The sequence below is a fragment of the Schistocerca gregaria genome, chromosome 10 (genome assembly GCF_023897955.1).
Source record: "Schistocerca gregaria isolate iqSchGreg1 chromosome 10, iqSchGreg1.2, whole genome shotgun sequence".
NCBI lineage: Eukaryota > Metazoa > Arthropoda > Insecta > Orthoptera > Acrididae > Schistocerca > Schistocerca gregaria.
In genome coordinates this window covers 117,841,506-117,865,035 of record NC_064929.1, presented here as the reverse complement: position 1 = coordinate 117,865,035, position 23,530 = coordinate 117,841,506, and the positions used below count along the sequence as shown (strand labels likewise).

At 39.4% G+C, this 23,530-nt stretch overlaps 1 protein-coding gene across 5 annotated transcripts in view; it reads left to right on the top strand.

Moving 5' to 3' along the window:
- Positions 1–23,530, top strand: part of LOC126293451 (uncharacterized) — a 693,872-nt gene that overhangs the window by 541,150 nt on the left and 129,192 nt on the right. For all 5 annotated transcript variants that reach the window (XM_049986686.1, XM_049986685.1, XM_049986684.1 and 2 more), the window contains 4 exons: positions 3,300–3,522; positions 10,223–10,467; positions 15,275–15,575; positions 19,919–20,063. In XM_049986686.1, the coding sequence (XP_049842643.1) occupies positions 3,300–3,522; positions 10,223–10,467; positions 15,275–15,575; positions 19,919–20,063 (914 nt within the window). The remainder of the gene's footprint in view (positions 1–3,299; positions 3,523–10,222; positions 10,468–15,274; positions 15,576–19,918; positions 20,064–23,530) is intronic.

The window sequence follows — 23,530 nt, the reverse complement described above, 5'->3', positions numbered from 1 at the left end:
CTGTTTTATTTAATTAATTAGTTTAAATGCAATTTTTAATGTCTAATACATTCCTGCATCATATTCATCATCACATTTACTTTTTTATTTGCTCTTTTTTTTCTTCCTATAATTCTTTTTTGATTTGGAATCTATTTGTGTCACATGTACTCTACAACCATGTGCCAACCAGGGCTGGTGATACGTTGGTAATGTGCTATCCTGTGTAGCAATTGTAGTTTCTGGTAACCAGTGACAGCGAGAAGTTACTTACAGTTTGCTTTTACTGCTAAAATTGAAATTTTGCTGCAGAAGATGGCTAAGGAAACATTCCCCCTCCCCCCGGAGTCTCCTTGTTGAGCCTTAAATGCCGTGATTTTAATTCTGCTGCAGACTGTTGACCATCATTCTTTGGTGCATTGTACACCACAAGGTTGTGGTTGGGTTAGGACGTGAGTTTAAATTCAGGGTTACAATATCCATTGTCCACTGTAGTTCAGTCGTTGGTCACTTAAAATCATGTGTTGACAGAGCATCTCCTATTTCCGTCATACCTCACCCCGGTGGCCGCTTCCAATGTTGCTTCGTGTTACACATTAACGGCATTTGTGAAGTGATCTGCCATGTTTGTGTGTCATCTATAATTAAGGAGTAGCCAGCAGTGGATGTAGCAACATTATTATTATTATTATTGTTGTTGTTGTTGTTGTTGTTGTTGTTGAAAGAAACCAATGTCATTATTTGTGACAACAGGTTTCAACAATTATATGTTGTAGTAATAAGTGAATTATGTCCTCTGTTATTTTTTCATCTTTTAGTAATGATCCGTAACCTAGGCCTTTAATATAATTGGATATTTTTACATTACACTTTTTTAAACAAGTTAGACATAATTCGTGTACATGTTTGTTGTTGTCTATTAAAGTACTCATAGTATTTTTGTGATCTTGTTCTCTGCCAGAAGACAACCAATCGAGCACCTTTTCTGATTTGCACTCATTTCTCGTATGAAATCTTATGATACTGAGTTTACTATTACTAATTTACTGCTTGAACTGCTCTCCATGTTATATTACAAAGGAACAAAGACTGTAACAAATAACAATGAATAGTGAAACATAGTTATTAAATATAAAAATAGGATAGGGAAGAAACTGAGAGAGATTTGTCAGTATTATTAAAATAAGTGAATAAGGTGACACAGGACAAATTTTTTATCTGAAGTAATCTCAGTGGCTAGGAAACACGTGTCAGATTTTCTTTTCGCACTAGCTTTTAGGAAGCATGTTGATAACATAGTGAAGTATTTCTCATTTCACCACCTGTTTGACAAGCTGGGTACTGCTGTTCCAGTATCTCTTTCGAACTTGCCTCCAGAACCAAAGACAAGTGACTTTTTATTGGACTTACTTCCCTTTATTCACTCTTTTCTGCTCATATCTGTCCATATCCTAGTACTGAAGTATTCCTCACTGGCTTGTCATATCCTGTCCTAGGCATACATTAACTGATCAAGTTTGACTTATTCTGTAAGATGCGTGTTGATAGTGAACTGAGAAAACTTTGCCTGTTACAGTAGGTCACAGGATACTTCTCCCTGTCCACTATGTCCATTTAACTTTAAATATGTACGTGACACCGTGAGGGATTTGGTAGTGGGCGGCAGGGCACAAATAGTAGTTAGTTAGAAAGGCACCAAGAGGTGGAATATTATCATCTCTCATTTTTGTGTGCTGAAAATGGATTATGGATAATTACACAGGCCAACAAAAAATTTTTTTTGAAAAGCTTTTTTACTTTGATAGCTGATCTTTATAGATTTTTATGAGCTAAATCCAAATCTAGCCTTGGTTTTTGTTTTTTTTTGTATCATCCACAGTTTGTGAACAAAATGCTTTTTATTATATAGTATAAAAATCCTATGTTATACAGTAAACGGGGAAATTAATGAAACACTTTGTTACAATATAAGTGTGGTTTGTATTTACAGTAAGCTACTTAAAACAATGATATGTATTAATAGAGGTTTTGCTTGTCAACTGGAATTGGTTTGTATTTTCTTTCTCTTTTTTCTTTGAAGCTTCTTGTGTAGATTTTTCTATGATGAGTCGCTTACTGAACTTCTCGGTGATGTGACCAACAGTAGTCCCCCATTATGTTGGTGTTCCAGCAGCTTCGGTAGCATTTTTCCATCACTTTAATGACCTAGTGAAAACAATCTCCTTGCTCCTCACTAACATCTCCCAGATTGTCCGCAGTCTCGGGCAACTGAAACCACACTATGAGCAGCAACACCAGTGCATGATGGGAGTGCCAACTGGAGCAGGGAGGGGGAGGGATAGTGTGGCGGGGTTGCAGACAGCGAAGTGCTGCAAGGTAGACTGAGGGCAGGGTAAAGGTGGGGGAGGGGGGGGGGGGAGTAGTGGAAAAAGACAGAAATAAAAAGACTTGGTGTGGTGGTGGAATGCCGGCTATGTAGTGCTGGAATGGGAACAGGAAAGGGGCTGGATGAGTGAGGACAGTGACTAACAAACGTTCAGGCCAGGAGGGTTACGGGAACGTAGGATGTGTTGCAGGGAAATTTCCCACCTGCGCAATTCATTAAAGCTGATGTTGGTGAGAAGGATGCGTATGGCACAGGATGTGAAGCAGTCATTGAAATGTAGGATGTTCTGCAGTGTGTTTCTCGGCCACTGTTTGTTGATGGCCATTTGTGCGGACAGATATCTTGTTCGTTGTCATTCCTACATGGAATGCAGCACAGTGGTTGCAGCTTAGCTTGTAGACCACATGACTGAATTCACAGGTAGCTCTGCCTTTGATGGGATAGGTGATGTTAGTGACCGGACTGGAGTAGGTGGTGGTGGGAGGATATATGGGACAGGTCTTGCATCTAGATGTATTACAGGGGTATGAGCCATGAGGTAAGGGATTGGCAACAGGGGTTGTGTAAGGGTGGACAAGGATATTGTGTAAGTTTGGTGGACGGCGGAATACCACGGTAGGAGGGGTGGGAAGGATAGTGGGCAGGACATTTCTCATTTCAGGTCACAACGAAAGGTAGTCGAAACTCTTGTTACATTCCATCCCAGATTTTCCATTGTTTGATTCACTAAGATTTGCATTTTTTTCTTGATAAATAAAGAAAAATAGTTACACTTTTTAGATTGGGTCTGCTCAGCGGAACACTGTCGGTTGAAGTGCACTGAACTAATTGCAGCCCATTTAGCGCATGTTTGAGAGGTTCCTACCTCGCTCTCATCTGGCGAGTGGTTACACTGTACGTGGGTTGTACTAACTCTGCTGTGCCTTTTTTACAGGCATGGGCCTCCCGCAACTGCCCAGCCTGTACATCCGCAAGCAGAGGGCACTGGAGCAGGAACTGGACCAGACGCTGGCCGAGACGTGCGACAACATCGAACCCAGCACGTCGCCCCCGCCCACCGGCGCGCGCTCGTTCCACTCGGACAGCGGGGCGGACCGCCTGACGAGGAGCGGCCACCGGGCCAGCAGTTTCTACCACCAGCAGCACTCTGTCAGCAGGTCAGGCTCCTGTCCGATACATGAGATCGCCTCCTTATCCACTGCATGTCAGTTCACAGCTGAGCTATACGTTACTGTACAGTATTTAGATTAATGAAGCTGTGGAGCGTGCCTGTGTAAATTTCTCAGTTTTCTTTTCCTTTTGCCATCTGGAATAATGCGGGTAGGAAGATGCTTTAAAATAGGGAAGTACAAGTAATCTGCTGAATTACAGGCCTATATCACTAACATCGATATGCAGTAGGGTTTTAGAACATATACTGTATTAGAACATTATGAAGTACCTCGAAGAAAACGATTTATTGACATAAAGTCAGCACGGATTCAAAAAATACCATTCTTGTGAAACACAGCTAGCTCTTTATACTCATGAAGTAATAAGTGCTATCGACAGGGTATGTGAAATTGATTCCATATTTTTAGATTTCCACAAGGCTTTCGACACCGTTCCTCACAAGCGTCTTAAAACCAATCTGCGTGCCTGCAGAGTATCGCCTGAGTTGTGCAACTGGATTCGTGATTTCCTGTCAGAAAGATCACTGTTTGTAATAATAGACTGGAAAGTCATCTAGTAAAATAGAAGTAATATCCGGCGTTCCCCAAGGAAGTGTTATAGGCCCTCTTAAAGAAAAGTGTGAAGTTATTCACACGAGTACTAAAAGAAATCAGCTAAATTTTGATTATGCGGTAAGTCGCACAAATTTGAAGGCTGTAAATTCAACTAATTACTTAGTGATTACAATTACAGATGACCTAAATTGCAACGATCACATAGATAATATTGTGGGCAGAGCAAACCAAAGATTGCGATTCATTAGCAGAACACTTGGGAGATGCAACAGGTCTACCAAAGAGACTGCTTACACTGTGCTTGTCCACTGTATTCTGGAGTATTGCTGTGTGGTGTGGGATCCGCATCAGGTGGGACTGATGGATGACATCAAAAAAGTACAAAGAAGGGCAGCTTGTTTTCTATTATCGCGAAATGGGGGAGATAGTGTCACGGGCATGATATGTGTATTGGAGTGGCAATCATTAAAACAAAGGTGTTTTATGTTGCAACGGGATCTTCTCATTAAATTTCAATCACCAGTTTTCTCCTCCGATTGCAAAAGCATTCTGTTGGCACCCACCTACATAGGGAGAAGTGATCTTCACGATAAAATGAGAGAAATTGGGGCTCGCACAGAAAAATTTAAGTGCTTGTTTTTCCCACGTGTCGTTTGAAAGTGGAACAGTACAGAGACAGCATGAAGGCGGTTCATTGAACCCTCTGTCAGGCACTTTATTGTGAATAGCAGAGTAATCATGTAGATGTAGATAACATCAAGGTATTTGAAATAAATCTGAACAGTTACTTCAAAGGCCTTCTTTGTAGACTCATTGATAACAATACAGTAATTTCTTACTGACACGACATTCTTAACACAGGAACACCTCTTATATTCTGACATAAGACTGACATGAATAAAATTTTACAATCTTCTGCTGTTTCTTCACGAATCGTTCCCAGCATCGCCACTCTGCGGGCATGTGTTCTGGGCTTGCCACATTACTCCGTCCCGGGAATATACACTAATGCTCGTGTAGATACTCCACCTCATGCAATTAATGGAAACACTGCCCCAGATTCGAAAGATGTGGTGCCCTCCATTTCCTTGCCAGGTCCTAATTATGTATTTAAAAAAAAAAAAAAAAAAAAAAAAAAAAAAAAAAAAAAAAAAAAAAAAACACACATAACTGTTGTGTTCTCCTAAATATTAAATCACTGTATTATTTTTAGTTTGTGAGCATCATTCCTTGCCAATCTTCTATTTTACACTTCATGGAAATGCATGTAGAGCATGCATCGGCACGTGCCAGGCAAGCATTGTCCCACAGAGCCGTGTGGCCCATTGAAAAATTGTTGTAAATTTAGTGAATTTAGAGATTTTTGGTAAACTTTCAAGTTGATTTTCTGGGAGAATTTTGAGTTGTGTTGATCTGCTTTGGTTGATTGACATTTGAGTTCTAAACTTCACTTAACTGTAGATATAAAAACTTACAAAAATCTTATTGCCATGTTGCCTTGTCCTCATTTGCATGTGCAGGTTTAGTCATTACCCCTTCAGGTCCATTGCTGAATACTGTCTAGTAACATGAAATAATGCCATTGAAGTACACAGAAATATGCTAACTCCAGTGTTTGACAATAACGGAAATTCCTGGGTGGAGCAGTGTGTAAAATAAAGGAAAGATGACCAGTCACCTTTAGCACACTAGCGTGTAATGGAAAACAGTATTCACACCAGTTTTTGAGCACTCTCGTGGCCATGGCAAGGCTAGTTATTGATACAGTGTCATAAATGTGTTATACCTAATGAAAATTTGCACCAGACTGTGAGTGAAACCTGTATTTCATGCCTATTGTGAGCAGTCATCTTAACAATTAGGCTATGTGATCATACCTCCAGCTTTCACCCAAACTTCCGTTGTCGCTAATGTTTCCTCGTATTACTTTCAAACACTACAGTGGAGGTTCTCCTACGTGGGAGATGGAGGAACATATCTTGTAAAAATTGAGGATGAAATCGATGAAATGCGTCAGCGTGAAATTTAATTAGCCCCAATGTTTCCATTACCTCAGAGTTCAGCATTTTGTGATTGGTCTTAACTGATGCTGTTTTGTGTCACTGCATTTTGTTCAGTTTGTCATCATTTCTGCACATTTCTTTTCAGTAAATTCAATTTAATTTATATATATATCCCTTATGACTAGGAAAACTGTGATCCCATTCTTGTTCATTCCTCTATAGATTGTATTACAGAATGGAGAAAGGCTATGTTTGTTCAGCAATAATTGGAGGAAACATCAGTGGTGGTGAAAGTTTGGGTCAGGCTTGGAGGTGTGCTCAGACAGTGTAACAGTTAAGGCATCTGATTGTGAATGGTGGGAAATACAGGTTTCATTGTTGGTGTGGCGTAAATTTTCATTATTGTTGTTGTTGTTGTTTTCAGTCCTGAGACTGGTTTGATGCAGCTCTCCATGCTATTCTATCCTGTGCAAGCTTCTTCATCTCCCAGTACCTACTGCAGCCTTCTGAATCTGCTTAGTGTATTCATCTCTTGGTCTCTCTCTACGATTTTTACCCTTCACGCTGCCCTCCAATACTAAATTGGTGATCCCTTGATGTCTCAGAACATGTCCTACCAACCGAACCCTTCTTCTAGTCAAGTTGTGCCACAAGCTCAAATTTTCGTTTGTCGTGTGATATTTATTTTAAGTACACATTTATCTTATGGACAGTGATAAAATAGTAATTACATCGAATATTAAATGATAACTAGTGCAGTGTGAACCATTAATTTAAAATGTGTTTTAATAATCATTCTTGAACTTTAAAGAAAGTGGTTCAACCTGTTATTTGCCGGCCAGTGTGGCCGAGCAGTCCTAGGCGCTACAGTCTGGAGCTGAGCGACTGCTACGGTCTCAGGTTCGAATCCTGCCTTGGGCATGGATGTGTGTGATGTCCTTTGGTTAGTTAGGTCTAAGCAGTTCTAAGTTATAGGCAACTGATGACCTCAGAAGTTAAGTCGCATACTGCTCAGAGCCATTTGAACATTTTTGATAACTATAGATTGGAGTCAAGCTGAGATAGTCGAGGCATTAAATTCGAGCAGTAGAAACTGCCTAGTAGTCGAGTTGATCTTTTGTTGGTGTTTTGTTGATCAAAACATTTGGCACCTTTCCAAAGGTCTCATCTGCTGTTAAAACAGAATTCAGAAGATGGGTGCAATGATCTACTTATGATGGAACATTCAGCAGAAATTGTAATAATGAGGTTATTCATTGTAACTGATAATTAGCTGGCACTCAGGTGCCTGTTTTTTTATCTGTTTGTCGTCGACTGGAAGTAAGAGTGAGTAAGTGTTTGTTGTAACAGTCCAGAAACTTGTACTTATTTGTGTTGATAGCAATCTGTCTCACAACTGATACTCAAATATGTCATACCAAAATACTATGACATGTTTCCAAAGTGCAATATTTTTCAGATGTGTATATACACAGCGTGAGATGGCTAAATGGGGATAAACTGCAAGAAACAATCGCTTAGAGGATCAGAAGCAAAAAAGGTCATGTGGACACGTGGCTGGAAATGCATGGTGTTTACACTACTGAGTATTTATTAATTCATCACACATGTACAGTACAGTGTGATGCCTGGTGTTTTCTCATGTGTGCTTTCAATCATTGAAACGTACACTTCCAACAATCCTTTGTCTCCACCTTCAGGTAGGTGTGCTTGTCTCAGAAAGCATTTGTGGTGATATGTCAGCTTCACCTCGTTTGTTCCTTATCTTCTCAGATGTCATTCCTTGCAGTTCTTTGCCTTTTAGCACAGTTACTTTGTATAAACATGCATCTAAAAAATTTTGTTATTTGGAAACATGACTTAGTGTCAACCAGTATATTTGAGAATGGATATTATAGTATGTGTTACTTATAAATTATAATGATGAAGTATTGGTTTTATTACCATAACCTCTTCAGCTGGAGGGAAGAGTTTAATGTAATATATGTGAGCCAAAGAAGAGTGCATGAGACAAGGAATAAGTGATTGAACTTTCTACTGGTATACTGCGGATAATCACTATCTTTGAACTACCATACCAAAGATATGTAGCCTGGAAACATAAGAAAGTGTGCTACTATACAACATTTACTTGGTCATTAACTTTTAAAGTTGAGCAGTTGGTACAAGAAGCAAGCAGACTGGAATTGTGATTTTGTTGCAATATTGTGTGTGTTTATTTTGAAGAGTGGCACTTCAGCTCACTAGGAAGCAAGAAGGCAGGTTTAGCAGGTTAAATCAACTACCCTATTTCATAGGAATATATGGTCAGTTTTTCTGAGCAAAGTAACAGCATGTGCTAGCAACTAACATTTCTGTTAGAAAATTAAATATCGTATATGAATTGCTTAATGTCATTAAATAGGTTGCTGGTGGATATTCAGTCCTCTTCTTTAATGATAAAAAGAACATGTCTGCTCTGTTGTTATCCTTCCTTTACAAGTGGGAGGCAGTAATATTGGGAGCGACTGCACAAAACCATAACAAAAGGAGTAGTTTGATGTTAACATATGTGAGTTAAGGAAGAGAATGTTTTCAAACAGTGGGAAGTCTGGGATGGAATAACAGTATGAATTAGGATAGATTGCTACTCATCACACAAGGGAAAAGTTGAACAGCAGACAGCCTCTTTTAAAAGTAGACAGTTGGGCATTTTGTACTTTTTATTTATATTATTTTAGCTATATTTAGCTAAAAAATATCCAACAGTCTACTTTTAAAAATGCCTGTCTCCTGTTCAACACCACTTCAATGTTAAGACTAATAAACTATCCTAATTAATATTGTTACTTCTATTTTAATCTAATTGTTTTAAAAATGGGCATTTTGTGAACAACATTTTATTATGTAAATGATTCATTGAATGGTTTTTAAAATCATGTTGTTAAAACCCTGCCCTACCAAATCAAGAATTTTTTGTTATAACTTTTTGTTTTGAACACTGACAGGATTACCACGGTGAGTGTATATAATTAGAAACATACAAACACTTGACCATACAGCATTTACATTACATAATGTAAAAAAAAAGGAGTGTGTGACACATATATGATACATTGTATCTTATTATGAATTACATCCACGTAACTAAGTGACAATTAACATGTTGCAACAAAACATAAATACTGTTACTATAGTGTCAAGTATTGAAAGTTACAGAGCATCATCGAATAAAAGAAAGCCATTTATACATTAATTGTATGCAGTCCTGATGATTAAGTATTAATATACACGAAATGGCATATAATTGCTTGTCTCTTCACACACATACTACTGTATTTATCTCACAAACTACAGCCGGCCGCTGTGGCCGAGCTGCTCTAGACGCTTCAGTCCGGAACTGCGCTGCTCCTGCGGTCGCAGGTTCGAATCCTGCCTCGGGCACGGATGTCTGTGATGTCCTTAGGTTAGTTAGGTTTAAGTAGTTCTAAGTCTAGGGGCTGATGACCTCAGATGTTAAGTCCCATATCCTTAGAGCCATCACAAACTACAAACAAAAGTATGCCATTGTAATGCATCTAACGCAAAAGTACAAACAAAGGTTTCTGTTTTAATCATTGTCCAAGTAAAAGGACTAATAATAAAAATAATGTATCCATTGGAACAAATACTTAGACATAGTATAGCATATACTGAAATGGGAAGAGAAAAGATTGAAGCACAAAATTTTGATTATGTATCACATTCTTGACATGAGTAAAAAGTTCACTAAATGGTTTCCCATTAGAGCAATGTAATATTTTCTCTGTCTTCACTCCCCAACCCTTTTCCGCTATCAAAAAACAACACAGAAAGCATAAAAATTAATATAATTCCAATGGAACATATTTGTTGGTGCCAGGAGACAGTTGTTGCCATAAAAGATTGTGTTATATCTCTCCAGTTCACATTTGCATTGAACCAAAGGCTGTGAGATACCTGAAGAACACAGATCAGAAAGTGTTGATTTATTGTGGCAGAATAATCTTACCCTAGCTGAAAAATAAAAAAAATACTGCAGATTAGAGTGCACAATGTATTGCACATAAAGTACCTTGTTATACAGTATACTGAGTGAGGAAAACCTGTGTCATAATTACGTTTTGCAGGTCCGAGAGTAAGGATTCTGTGACGAGCACCCATTCGGACTCGGTGTTTGAACGCGCCATGCTGGGGTCGAGGGTCCCTCCGTCGACGGCTCGGCTGCTGCGCCACCGTGGACTGTGCCCGGGCACCGTGCCCGAGGAGGACAGGGCATCCACCGGCAGCAGGGAGAGGCGCTCGCATTCGCTGCCACACGCTGCCAGACTGAGCTCCGAGGAATCGAGAGGGGTCCGGCCGCTGAGCGCTGCAGGTGAGCGCACTCTCTAGACTCTTTGCCCTGATCCATGGATGATAATTGCAATCTCTTGCTGTGATGTGGCAGGTATCAGTATTACGAAATATAATACACGATTTGTCAAAGTAATGTCTCTGGGTCCATAAAAACTTAATTTATCATGAGCACAGCCAACTGCATCAAAATTATTCAAAATAGAATGCTCGTGCATCAATACATTTTTATCCAGCAATATTTCCAAGTGATGTAGGCATTCTGGGAGCTCCAGGTTGGAGTGTCCTTTAGTGCACACTGTAATGGATCTGGGAGAGAGTTATTTTCTACCGGATTTGTCGATACCAAATCTAATGAGGGAGGTTGTAAATGTTTTCTTATATTTTTGTCAGAATATTTATTGTGAATTGTAATTTGTCTTATTTTACGCTAATTTGCTTATATGTTCGAGAGTGACAGGATATTGATTAATATTAGTAGATGTGACGGATAATATCAAAGAGACTGGTTACAAGTGGAAGCTTGTATATTGTGTGAAATGTCTTTGTCACTGGAGTCTTCTATGACCGTAGTCAGTCGGCAGTGAACACTTGGCGTGTGACGGTGGAAAAATGTACAGGTCCCCGTTATAATAATTTGCAAGTGACCAGCAAAAATGAGTTATTCTACTAATTTTTTATGTAAATATCAAGAAGGGAGCACATTCGGAAAAAATGATATTTGAAGCACCAAAAATGAGGCAAAGGCATTGAACCGGGACATTTCCGCAGTTGACGAAACAGCATTATGGAATCATACTTTCACTAGACGACTGAAGCCAACACAAAAAAGTCAAATATCATCTTATAAACATCCACGGAAAAGTGAGTACTGTCACGAAATATGCTAAATTCAAGTATATAAAAATAGTGAGCATATTTCAACACGTAACAGCAGCATTCTAATTGTTGGTGTCTTGATGGTGTGCTTTTGAGGGTGCCTTGAGCTGGGAAAAACAATAAAAGTGTTCTGGAACGACATCGGGACTGTAGTGGGGCTCGATCAGCGTTGTGCATGTCTTCTTGGAGTGTGGTGTCTGCGAGATGTGGCAGTCAGAGCTGTGAGTCAGAAATCCATGTATCATCATGCGTTATAACACGGACCAAAACGATAGCATCATTTCTACACAGTGTCACTATTTCCAGAGGTTATTTGGAAATGTGTACTATGTTGGACTTATGGTCGTCAATCAGTGTTTTCGGTATAATATTTGCACACTTTCTTCATCTGCAATTGTGCAGTTACAGTCTCGTAGACAACGGTATTGGGTATTTCCAAATTTTGAATTATCAGATGAACACTGTGATCAAAAATTCAGATACATGAACCACAATCTTTGCCTTCTGATGTCAAAGGCTGTCCAGTGCATGTTTTTTTTTTTTTTTTTTTTTTTTTTTTTTTTTTTTTTTTTTTTTTTTTTTTTGTTGGCATCATATTGGCCATTGAAAAATGCTTTGTGTCACCGAAACACCTGCTGTTTCACATACATTCAGCCCCAAATGCATTCTCACTCATTGGAAGCATTTCAGCAGTGGACTTCCCAAGATTTGTGTAGAATTTGATTATGTACCATTTTTCAAGTGAACGATGCATGGTGGCCAGAACCAGAACACTGAACCAGAGGTTCAGATAGGGATACATTCTTGTGCTCTGGGGGCTCGAAGGAAACTGGGTTTGGTTCTGTCGGGAATAACAACACACGCCAACTAGGCTGAGTGTGTAGACCACAGCCCAACCAATAGGAGTCAATAGAATTGGTGACATTCGTTTCAGAGTAGACCTTGAACACTTTTTCAGTGAAAAATATGGCAACATGTTGACCTTTTATACAACTTTCGGAAGTCACAATTTTCTCTTTTTTACATACAGTGATTTACACTTCACTGTGTTCAATTCTCTCTCTCTCTCTCTCTCTCTCTCTCTCTCTCTCTCTCTCTCTCTCTCTCTCTCTCACACACACACACACACAAATTATTATTACGCATTCAGATATTATTTCTGTTTGTGTTAAAAGTTAATTTTATTAGCCATGGATCTCTCTCTCTCTCTCTCTCTCTCTCTCTCTCTCTCTCTCTCTCTCTCTCTCACACACACACACACATACACACACAACTTATTATTACACATTCAGATATTATTTCTGTTTGTGTTAAAAATTAATTTTATTAGCCATGGAATTTTTTACATCATTAGATAGTTGGTTATGTGCTGCTGCTTCTGGATATGAAATGTTTATAAGGTCACTTACAAACTCATAGCATGCACTTTTATCATGGGATGTCATCATCATCATCATCATCCTTATTCCACATGCACCACTAGATAAAAGCCTCCCCACAACATTTCCTTGCCATCTACCCACCTTCCATTACATTTGTGTCTTGGTCTTTACTGTATTTTACGAAATAAGAAGAGAACTACCATCTACCATCTGTTCACTTACTAATTCCAAAGATTCATCTCTTCATTGTTCACTGAACAACTTTCAGTTTTAGATATTTTTTGCGTTAGAAGTCCATGTCTCTTTGCCTTAAGTCAGAACTGATAATCCACACTAATTGTTAATTTTCCTTCCTAGAGATAATGCAAGGTTAGGTTTGGAAACCCTATTTGCTTTACCAAAATACTCCATGCCATTCTTACTCATTTGTTCATATTTTTTCTGTCTCTGCCATCATTGTTTTCACCTACTATAAACATAAAAACAACTGTGTCCATTACTCCCTTGTTAATTTCTACGTTTTTCTTTATTGTATGTTGTTTACACATAATTTTAGTCTTGTAGTTTATTTTCAGACTTGCTCTGTAAATTTATCTTTTAAATGCTGCCATCCATTCTCATTCTCCGTGCTTCAAACAAACAGCGCGTTGTCGTGTTCCTTCTTTGTTTTTCCAGTTTAAGGGTCTGAAGGGTAAAGAAACTGATTTATTCACATTTTAGAATGTGATTATCACATAAACTCCACATTCGGTGTGTGTGGGGGAGGGGGGGGGGGGGGGGGGGCGAGGTACACTGGCATGGGAAATGTTCTTGCTTGTACCTCTGCCTCGAACACTTACTGTAACTGGCATAAAGTTATCATTTTAGATACCTATTCTGGCAAGTACAGAGCTCTGTGTCTTATTGATTTCAAATCAATCAACTTTAGTGGTGCAATGCAGCCAAATAACTTGTTACAGTGAAACAACGAACTGTCGACTCAAACCAAAGGGCAGCCAGAGTCATATTTATCACAACAGTTCTGATAACATTGATGTTTATACACGTGTGGTGTCTGCTGCCATACTAAATGAAATGTGTGGCAGAAATATAATTTACTTCTCTGCTCTAAAAATGGAATGGTGATGCACGTTGGTGGATGATAGCCTTCTCTGACAATCTACATTTTTTACTTCAGACAATAGATGTGTGTCAATGACTCCAGTGACAAATATGAGAGAACAAGCACTCTGCAAACACTGTTGGAAGAAAACATCACACGATTTTGGTCTGGAGTGTTTTGAAATGGTGATTTTTTGCGTAAGGTACTTCTGACGATCTGGCTTACCTACACAAGGATATCACCTTTTTTTGCAAGTAAGGTATGACTCCTTCATTCTTCCCATTTATTTGAGTATATGATTCCACACTAGGAGTACGTACTCATTAAACTATAAAGAACAGCGATAAAATTGGAGGAAGCAGGATCAAGTAAGAGTATATGACTCTTATTTGTTATGGGCGCTACAGTAAAATGCTGTCTTGTTTGCCTAACGATTTTTATTTTTTACTTTATTTCATGTAATAGGTTTAGATTGCCGCCATCGTTGGACACAAAGTTGGATGCTCTGAAATAAAGATCAGTATCATTATACAATAAGTACTATGCTGAAGCAAGAACAAGGCCAGTTAAAAATTGCTTTAGCATAGTATTTACTGTATAACAACGCATAATTTTATTTAGGAAATTAAAGGTTTGGGTCAAATGATGGTAGGGCCAAAACATTTAAATGAAATAATGTAATAATTGAAAAATTATTAAGCATTCAAAATGGCAATATTTGCAAAGTTTTAAGGAATGTGGCTTTATACCAAGAACTTATTTTCCTCATTGGTAAATAAATATGCGCCTTCCACCTGACGTCGAGAAAGTATGGTATTTGGGAACTCAGTAAACAAAAAAGGAAAACGTAGTGAATTTCAAAACTAATGTAGTGACTGGTTGATGTAAATCATGTTGTCAGTAAAATACTTTTGCTGCAGTCAGTAAAATGAGAGTGACTGTAAGTCTCGGAGACGGTCAGGTGAGGCAACGTGTTTGAATTATTTTGGTTACTGATACTGTTATAACCGTTAATCACCAATAATTGTATGGATATTCAAACACTCTCACTTAGAAACAATCTGGTTACATGATATCAACTCAGTATCTCGTATTCGACTGCCATGCCGTGACATGTGGCCGTCACCATTCGTAGCTAGGTGGCGCTCCCGCGCTCAGCCGAGTTGCAGCGTGCCTCTATCGCCATTTGCGCGTGCTGTCGTGGCGGCACTGTTAAATGTGGTGGCACTGTCACAACAGATACCTTCTAGTTGAAATGCCCTTGGAGAACCTGCTGAGACAAATCAGTAAAGTCTCCTGACTTTAACTTGAATTGCAAATTTAATATATATTTATATTATGAATTTGCTCTGTGATAGATGCAGAGTTCACGATGGCCGTGAATTTGGAATGCTGATCACAGATTTGCCTTCTATTGATATGTGTGTTATTGTCTAATGTATGACACGTCCTTCTGCCTTGTACAGGGGAGATTCAGACTGAACCTAGGCGCAGCGATTCTGCATCGCCGGAGATTCGTAGTGGCTATTCCTCTCTACGCGCGGCAACGTCTTCGGTCTCGAGTGAACGGTTTGACCGATCATCTACAAGTAATACTGTCGCCACCGTATCGACGGCGACGGTCCGCTGTGAGTACGTTGCAGACGTCAGTACTACAGCGAGAAATGGATTGCCCACACCAGAACTCTCGAATGATACAGAGCCGTACCCTCAAGTGACGGCCAGAGCACCTGTCACAACAGCAGACCTTCCGCTTACAAGTGCGCGGTAAGTAGTTCTACTTATGAGTGCAATCCTTCCACAAAATTACTGTGTGAGTAGTTTGTATGATGCTGACTTTCACAGTTGGTATTTATGTCCTTATTTATTTGTGTTTCCTGAGTATTAGGCCGTGGTCAAAGGTTTGTTTCTGTGGCTAATGTTTCATCTGATAATGCTGGAGAGATCAACATCGTCATCATCATCGTCGTCGTCATCATCGTCAGAGGCTATAAAGACTTGGATAGCAGTTTCAAACTTAAAAAAAGCTCAGCAAGCCAAACTGTTTAAATGTATTGGGTCACGATGCCATCAGACTGCTGCGGAGCAGTGCCGACGTGCTTTAGTGGGGAAGTATACAGAATCGCTAACACGCGCTCTCAAGTGTAGATAGGAACTACAAAACTAATCAATAACATCCAGCTCAAAGAACAAAAGAGGAATTGTCGTCTGGGCAGTGTGGATGAATTGGCAGTAACAGATTGTGCATTGGGTCGAGGATCCACCAAATTTGTTTCTCCTGTACTATGGTTTTATTGAAGTTCAGTCATTACTATGCTAGGATGTACAGAGAGGTAATAAAAATTCAAAAACTCAGAAATATTTTTAACAGAAGAGGAGGTGGATTGAAATTGACAAGTCGTGGGCCTCAGTGCTAAGAAAGAATACAGTGCCAGTTCTTCTCCACCACAAGCTACGTAACACGACCCCACAACTAGGTGACCATTATCTGGATAAGTGTGAACAGTTTGGCCTGCAGAGCTCAAGTATGAAACTACTATCTTAGTCTTTATAACCACTGAAACCTACAGCATTAGGAGATGAGATGATAGGGTCAAAAACATGTCTCGCATCACTGTCTACTCCCCATAAAGCAAAAATCATTAAGGATAAAATTTATATGTTTCATCTTAAATTCTAGTGATATACCACAAACAAATTGTTTGTTAACAGTGTAGTGAATATTAATGAACCATTGCTGTGTATTTGCATTGTGTATAAGGATCAGTATTGAGAACCCATTGTGATCCTTGTTACTGTTTTAATTGTGATTGCATTCTCCTGTCTTCATATGGTGTTACACCTGTGAGTGAATTGTGGTAACAGGATTGTGAGAGTAAGGGAAGTGCAAGAGAGCCTTGAAACCTCACACAGCGTAACAGGTAACTGTTGATGTGCAGCTCATGCATTTGTCTGATACTCATAATAGCAGTTGCTTTGAAACAGCTGTACATAGATTGGCAATGTTTCATAGGGTCAGTTGCGTACAATCTGTGAAAGTGGATGACAGCTTTTTGCAGTGGTTTGAGTGCAGTTTATTGCTGCAGCTGCTTTTAGAAGCAGATGCTGAGGTTTTATTCCAATAGTTTAAATGAGGTGAATTCATAATATGCCTCTTAATCAGAACAAGGTTTGATAAGGTTGTTTTTCTTCATAACTTTTGAGATATGGATGTGGTAAGTGTTACGTTCCTTGACATGATCATATCGTCCAAACAAAATGCGATGCATGCATTCAAAACCATATTCCTCACGTTGTGTATATTGGATGCACAATTTCTGTAACTTATAGAATAAATGTTGTAATCATTTTCAAAATCTTCTTCTGAAAGGATTAGACCAGTTTCCAGCGCAAACAATTTACTTTCAAGTAAAAGCTCTTCACTCACTTATCTCCATATTGTTGAAAATATCGTGCTTGGTTCACAGATGCAAATTGTGAAGTCCAAGAACTTGATTTTCTTGTAACAGATACAGGGTGGAGCAGAGGAAATGCATGTTTTTCACTATTGAATGACAGAGACACAGTTTAATAAAAATAATAAAAAAACCATTAAGTAATAGATTTTTAATGCAGTTTTGAAATGTACATATTTTAATTAGTTTTGAAAAATAATGTCTTGGAGATGATGTCCTTTTGACTGGATACAAATTGGTATCCTCACCCGAAAGTTATGCGTGGCTCTCTCCAACATTTCATTCGGCACGGCTTCAATTTCCTGACGAACGGAATCCTTCAGGTCATCGATTGTGCGAGGCTTGTTCATCTAGACTTTTGATTTTAAATATCCCCGCAAAAGACGTCACATATCAACAAATCGGGTGAGCGAGGGGGCCAGTAAACGTCACCATATCTTGAAATAACATGTCCTGGACACATTTGTTGCACCACTTCCACGGATGCTCTTGCCATGTGAGCTGTGGTGCCGTCCTGCTGAAACCATATTTCTCTCGTGTTTACTTGACGCCTTTCAACTTCTGGACGAAGAAAGTTGTTTAACATTTTAACGTAGTGCACTGATGTCACAGTAACTGCAGTTACTTCCTCTTAAAAAATAGGGTCCAACAATCTCCATTTTTAATATGCAGCACCACATTGTTTCTCTATACTGAGGAGAGTGTAATTCATGTGGGCTCTCCGGTGCCCAATACCGACAATTTTGAACATTGATGTAACTGTCAACATGAAAATGTGCTTCATCACTCATGAAGACTGCAGCATCTGCATCTTCCGTAAATTTTGTCTATTACGCGACAAAACTCTCTACACAGCACAAAATCCCCTTCACTAAGGTGCTGGACGATCATTATATTGGGTGAAACTTAAGATTATCACGTAAGATGCGGTGAAGCGAATGACGTGACATACCCAACGCTACAGCCTGTCGTGTAGTCGATCGTTTCAGACCAGAAAGAACTGCCGTTCTCACTCGGTCTACATTTTCTGGAGTACAAACTGAATGGGCAAGACCAGGCTATTTCTTTTTCATTGCAAATTCAGTACTTCTAAATGTTGCAACCCATCAGATCAGGCACTGGACCTCGAATTCCAACTCTAAAATTTTGACGGAAAAGACGATGCATTGTGACTGCACAATCATTGTTTCTAAAGTACTGCTCGACAACTAACTTATGATGCTTTACACTGCAACGCTCTGTAGCGACTGAAACTGCATTGCATGGGCAGTCTGCCAACATTCATTCAAGGTCAATATCCCCTCTCCTCGCCGGGTACTAGCGGTTTAAAAAACATACGTTTCCTTTGCTCCACCCCGTACTTTACGCTTTCTGTCTCATGACCAGTTTGGTTATATCAGGGTTCACCTTCAAGTGTGCCAGTACAAATCATCGGAGCCTTTCACATCATCACACATGTGGCTCACCCATTTCTACATCTACATCCATATTTTGTAAACCACAAACAGAGCACATGTTTACATTGTGTTGGCTCTAATAAATGGTGGCGAAGCAAATGCAGTATCAGATTTCCATATATGCTGTCATGTTCAATTATTTTACTTGAGCAAACGTACAAAACTAGCTACTAGTTTCAGAAGGCATTAGTGATTCGCACAGATGCACTTGAAAATGAAATTTGGTATTTCGAAACTGGTCGTGCTATAAGAGTAAATGAAGTAGCTGTTGCAAGGAAAGGGTGTGGTTTTAATTTAATGCACCTTCATAGTTTATATTAAAATGGTGAAAGTAAAAGAAGTTAGAGTTTGACGTTAATAATGAAACTTAGTCCAACATAAAGTGTGTTTACAAATGTTTCCTTATCTGACAGATTAAAATTTTATGCTGGAACCACAGTTTGAACCCATATCTTTGCACTTGGTGACATCCAAACATGTCTCACAAACGCAGTTCATAACCCTGCACAGTTTGTAAATAGTTAATACCATCCTCAGTGTGAAGTTTGGTTTCAGTGTTGCAGTGCTTCACTTGGCGTGGTCCCGATGGAGAAGGTATATCATTGTCTCCCCACAACCTTTGAACTGACTTGCCCGGACCGTTATATCACTTTTCTCATTTTGTCAAAAACAATGTGCACACCGTGCAAAATAATCATATCTGAATATGTAGGTTCTGCATCGTGGCTTCAGCTGGTGTATTGCGTGAAACCTGTGTGTCAAGTACTTAGTGAAAACTGCATCACAATTAAAGGCGGGGATGAAAAAAAATAATAAAGAAAACAGCAGCATTTGTAATTTTGTAGGGTTGAAATGATAAGGGCTGTCTCTTACGTCTCCTTTCATTGCATGGAGTTTAAATGCCCATTCACAGGTACTATATTAGCTTGTTTTCTCTGCTACTTGCTGCAGTATAAATGAGGTTTCCAGCAGTGCTTCGAGACAGATATCCTTAGACTTTGTTGATGGAGTGGTGTTGCCTGTTGTGAACAGATGGCAGAGCAATACAGATTTACGAGTGACTTTGCAGCTGGTTAGTACACGGTCAGGTAACTGCTGCTGCTGATGCAGGCAGCCTTTAAGTAGATACTTTCGATCCCGGCTCGAGTGATTGAGATACGAGTTGCGTACCTAATCGCCCGTGTAATTTAATTTGCAGAGTTAAGGCAGGAGCAATGTACAAGAAGAAACTGAGCAGCGTGTACGGGGATTACGCGGAGACGGACTTGGACCAGCCGACAGACTACAGCCTGCAGTACCAGGAGGAGGAAGACGAGGAGAGTGCAGAAGCTGCTCACAGGCAGGTGAGGGATCAGCCACCTGCTCCTACCCTTCACAGGGGAGAGATTGTACTGCAAGGCTGTTTTCAGGGAGTCCTTATTACACGTTCGTAGAAAAAGAAAACAGCCTGCCACCAATCACTAAGTGTGATTTTTATTTCGATAAAGAATGCATTTTGAGCCTCGGGGCCCGTCTTGAGATGCTCAATAGTTTCAATCATTTTTGAAAATGGGCAATTACAGCAGACGTGCCAACTCTCTCGATTTAAGCGGGACTCTCCTGATTTTTCCTTCTTCCTCCCGATCTCCCGACAGTGAAGACCGATCTCTCGATTTTCAGAGCAGTTTCAATACTTTTCTTACTATCTGAAAATCCTGTGCCTTTGATATATTGGTGGATGACAAGGTATGGCTGCTACTTGTCCATGCTAACTTGGTAGATTGATGCGGTGGCTCTCGGGAGCGGCAGTAGGCGTAGCTCGCGCTAAGTATCTACAAGGAAGTGAGGAACTTATCGTTGACAGCGTTCGGAGACAAATGAATATCTTTCAACTAGTGCCTATTTGCTCCACTTCTGGTAGCACCAGCGCAATCGTAAAGTTATCGTGGACAAGGAGCATTGTAAAGTTATTGTGGACAAGGAGCAGTCAATAGTTGTTCCAAGTGAAGTGATTAGCATTGTTGTGTCTAAAAGGCAGTGTTGCCAAGTTAGGGGATTTCCCCCTAAATTTCAGAGGAATTAAGCTGCCTAGGGGGAAGTTAGATAAATGTTTCAGGGGGGAAAAATATTTAGGGTTACTACTCTCCCCTCCCTGCCCCTTCGCTCGACAATTTCGTTCTTGACTCTCTTTTACTGCCCCATTACCTCGCTTGCTTACCCGACAGTGTGATAAATTTATTTAGGGGAATTTGAAGTGCAATATAGGGGGAAACAGTGCACGAGGGTTGGCATCACTGCTACAACACCATTGTCTAGAACGTAGGATCATTGTGTTCTCAGTTCTGTTGCACAATTTGTGTCCTCAGTAGTAGTTGTTGGCTGCATATCTTGTAAGTGTTGGTTATTTTTCGTGCAGAATGGTGAAGAAATATGGTGCAGTGTTCAGATACGTGTACAAGGAAGAGTTTCCGTGTTTAAGTGAATTGAGGAAGGGTACTTCCATTATTTAGTATTTACGTGTAAATAATAAAGCAAATGTAATTGAATTGTTACAGTTATTGAATTATTGCAACTTTAATCGTCAAGGATGTGTTGTAATTCACAATTTTTCACTTTTGAAAGTTGGTATGTCTGCTACTGGTATTTTAAAGAGTGTCTTTGCGTATTACATAGTTATTCAGCTACAATTTTTACAAGACTAAATCAATAAAGAAAATTAGTGTTGCCTGCAATAGTTACATAATAACCTGTGAATAGTAACCTATGTAACCGTTGCTGGTAACAGTAAGTAATTCTCTTTTTTGTGTTAGTTTTGTAAAAATGTAGCTCTGCATCATTCTGTAATACACCTATGTACCAATTTGTTTACGAAAGATAGTGAAAATTGATAAAGCACTGGAAGATGAGAGCCTCCAGGCCTCGAAATGCATCACGTATTAAAATAAAAATCACTGTTAGTGGCTAGGGCGGTACATTTTGCTTATTACGAAAGTAATCCTATCGAGGCAACGGCAGTGAACAGAATTAGTTGATTACAGGATTCTAAACAATGAATGGTATATTCTATAAGAAGAGTTTCAATCTTATTTGATGCTGTAGAATGATAATTGTGGTGTCACCGCCAGACACCACACTTGGTAGGTGGTAGCCTTTAAATTGGCCGCGGTCGATTAGTATACATCGGACCCGCATGTCGCCACTATCAGTGATTGCAGACCGAGCGCCGCCGCACTGCAGGTCTAGTCTAGAGAGACTTCCTAGCACTCGCCCCAGTTGTTCAGCCGACTTTGCTAGCAATGGTTCACTGTCTACATACGCTCTCATTTGCAGAGACAACAGTTTAGCACAGCCTTCAGCTACGTCATTTGCTACAACCTAGCAAGGCGCCATATTCAGCTACTATGAATGTATTCTGAACAGATAATATTGTGAATCATGTACCATCAAGGGCGATGTTCATAATTAATGGATTAAAGTTAAGTATCAAACTAATTATGTCCGCTTTCTGAACTCTCATTCCTTGTCATGTTCCAGACCTCATATCAGTATAGTTCTTCCCTCTTCACGCCAGCCTGCATGAGCTAAAACGTGTGCATTTCGGCCTCCACTCGTAACACGGTCTTGGCTCTTCTGCCAACACAACAATAATGATAGAAAATAGACTAAATGTGTCAACTTCTTGCCATTTTCATCTCCATTCTTTCTATTTCAGTGACACACAAGTTCAGAACTTGAGCCATTTTAGAGGACCTGTAATATGTAGCTTCCAGTTGAAGTCATTGCCAATGACAACATCCAATAAATTTGTAAAACCCATTCCATTTATCAATTCGCCCCTCGTCATTGTTACTGGTAGTTAGGGCCCCCACTCACAATGGAAATATATTGGATCTAATGGCAGCAAATAGATGTGACCTCTTTGAGGATGTCCACATCAAAACTGGTATCAATAACCATTATGCAGTTGTGGCAACAGTGATTACCAAAGGACAAAGGACAATTAAAAGAAGCAGAAAGATATATAAGTTCAGTAAACTAGATAAAGTAGTGTCATATCTCAGTGAGGAACTTCAAACTTTCAGCAGAAGACAGGAGCATGTAGAGGTACTCTAAAAGAATATTTGTCCATGTACTGGATGGATACGTACACAGTAATGGGAGGGAACCTCTATGGTACACAGTTGCTTTAAGGAAACTTCTGAAGAAACAGAGAAGCCCAGTAAATCTGCAATAGATGTGCGTTGTATCTCCATGGGATATGTTACAAAGACAAAGTTTGTACCAAATTTACCTGTTATGACAGGTTAATGTATTATATTGACAACTAAATTTTAACTCTGTGGGTACAAAATTTGACAGACATCACGCATTCAATATCGCATTAAGCAAGTGCCTAAACAAAGCCAGGCTGAAGTTTTATGAGCCCAAAAATGTGGTGTGAACGGAAGAACATCCTGCAGAGGGCTGTTTAAGAAACTGGGGATACTAAGTACTGCTTCCCAATACATTTGCTCCTTAATGAAATTTTTCATTAAAAGTATATCTTTTTTTCAAACAAACACTCAGTTCGTGGAATCAATACCAGAAATAAGAATAACTTTAAGTAAGATTTGGTTCAGAAAGATGTCCAGTATTCTGCAGTGCACATTTTCAACAACAGGCCAGCAGCCATAAAAAGTTTAGCTAATAATAAAGTTCTATTTGAGAAGAGTCTAAAGAATTTGTTGGTGGCCAAATCCTTCTACTCCATTGACGAATTACAGAGGAGAACCGATTAATGCGTGTATGTCATTAATAATATCGTATAATGTAAATACTGTGTACAATCTGA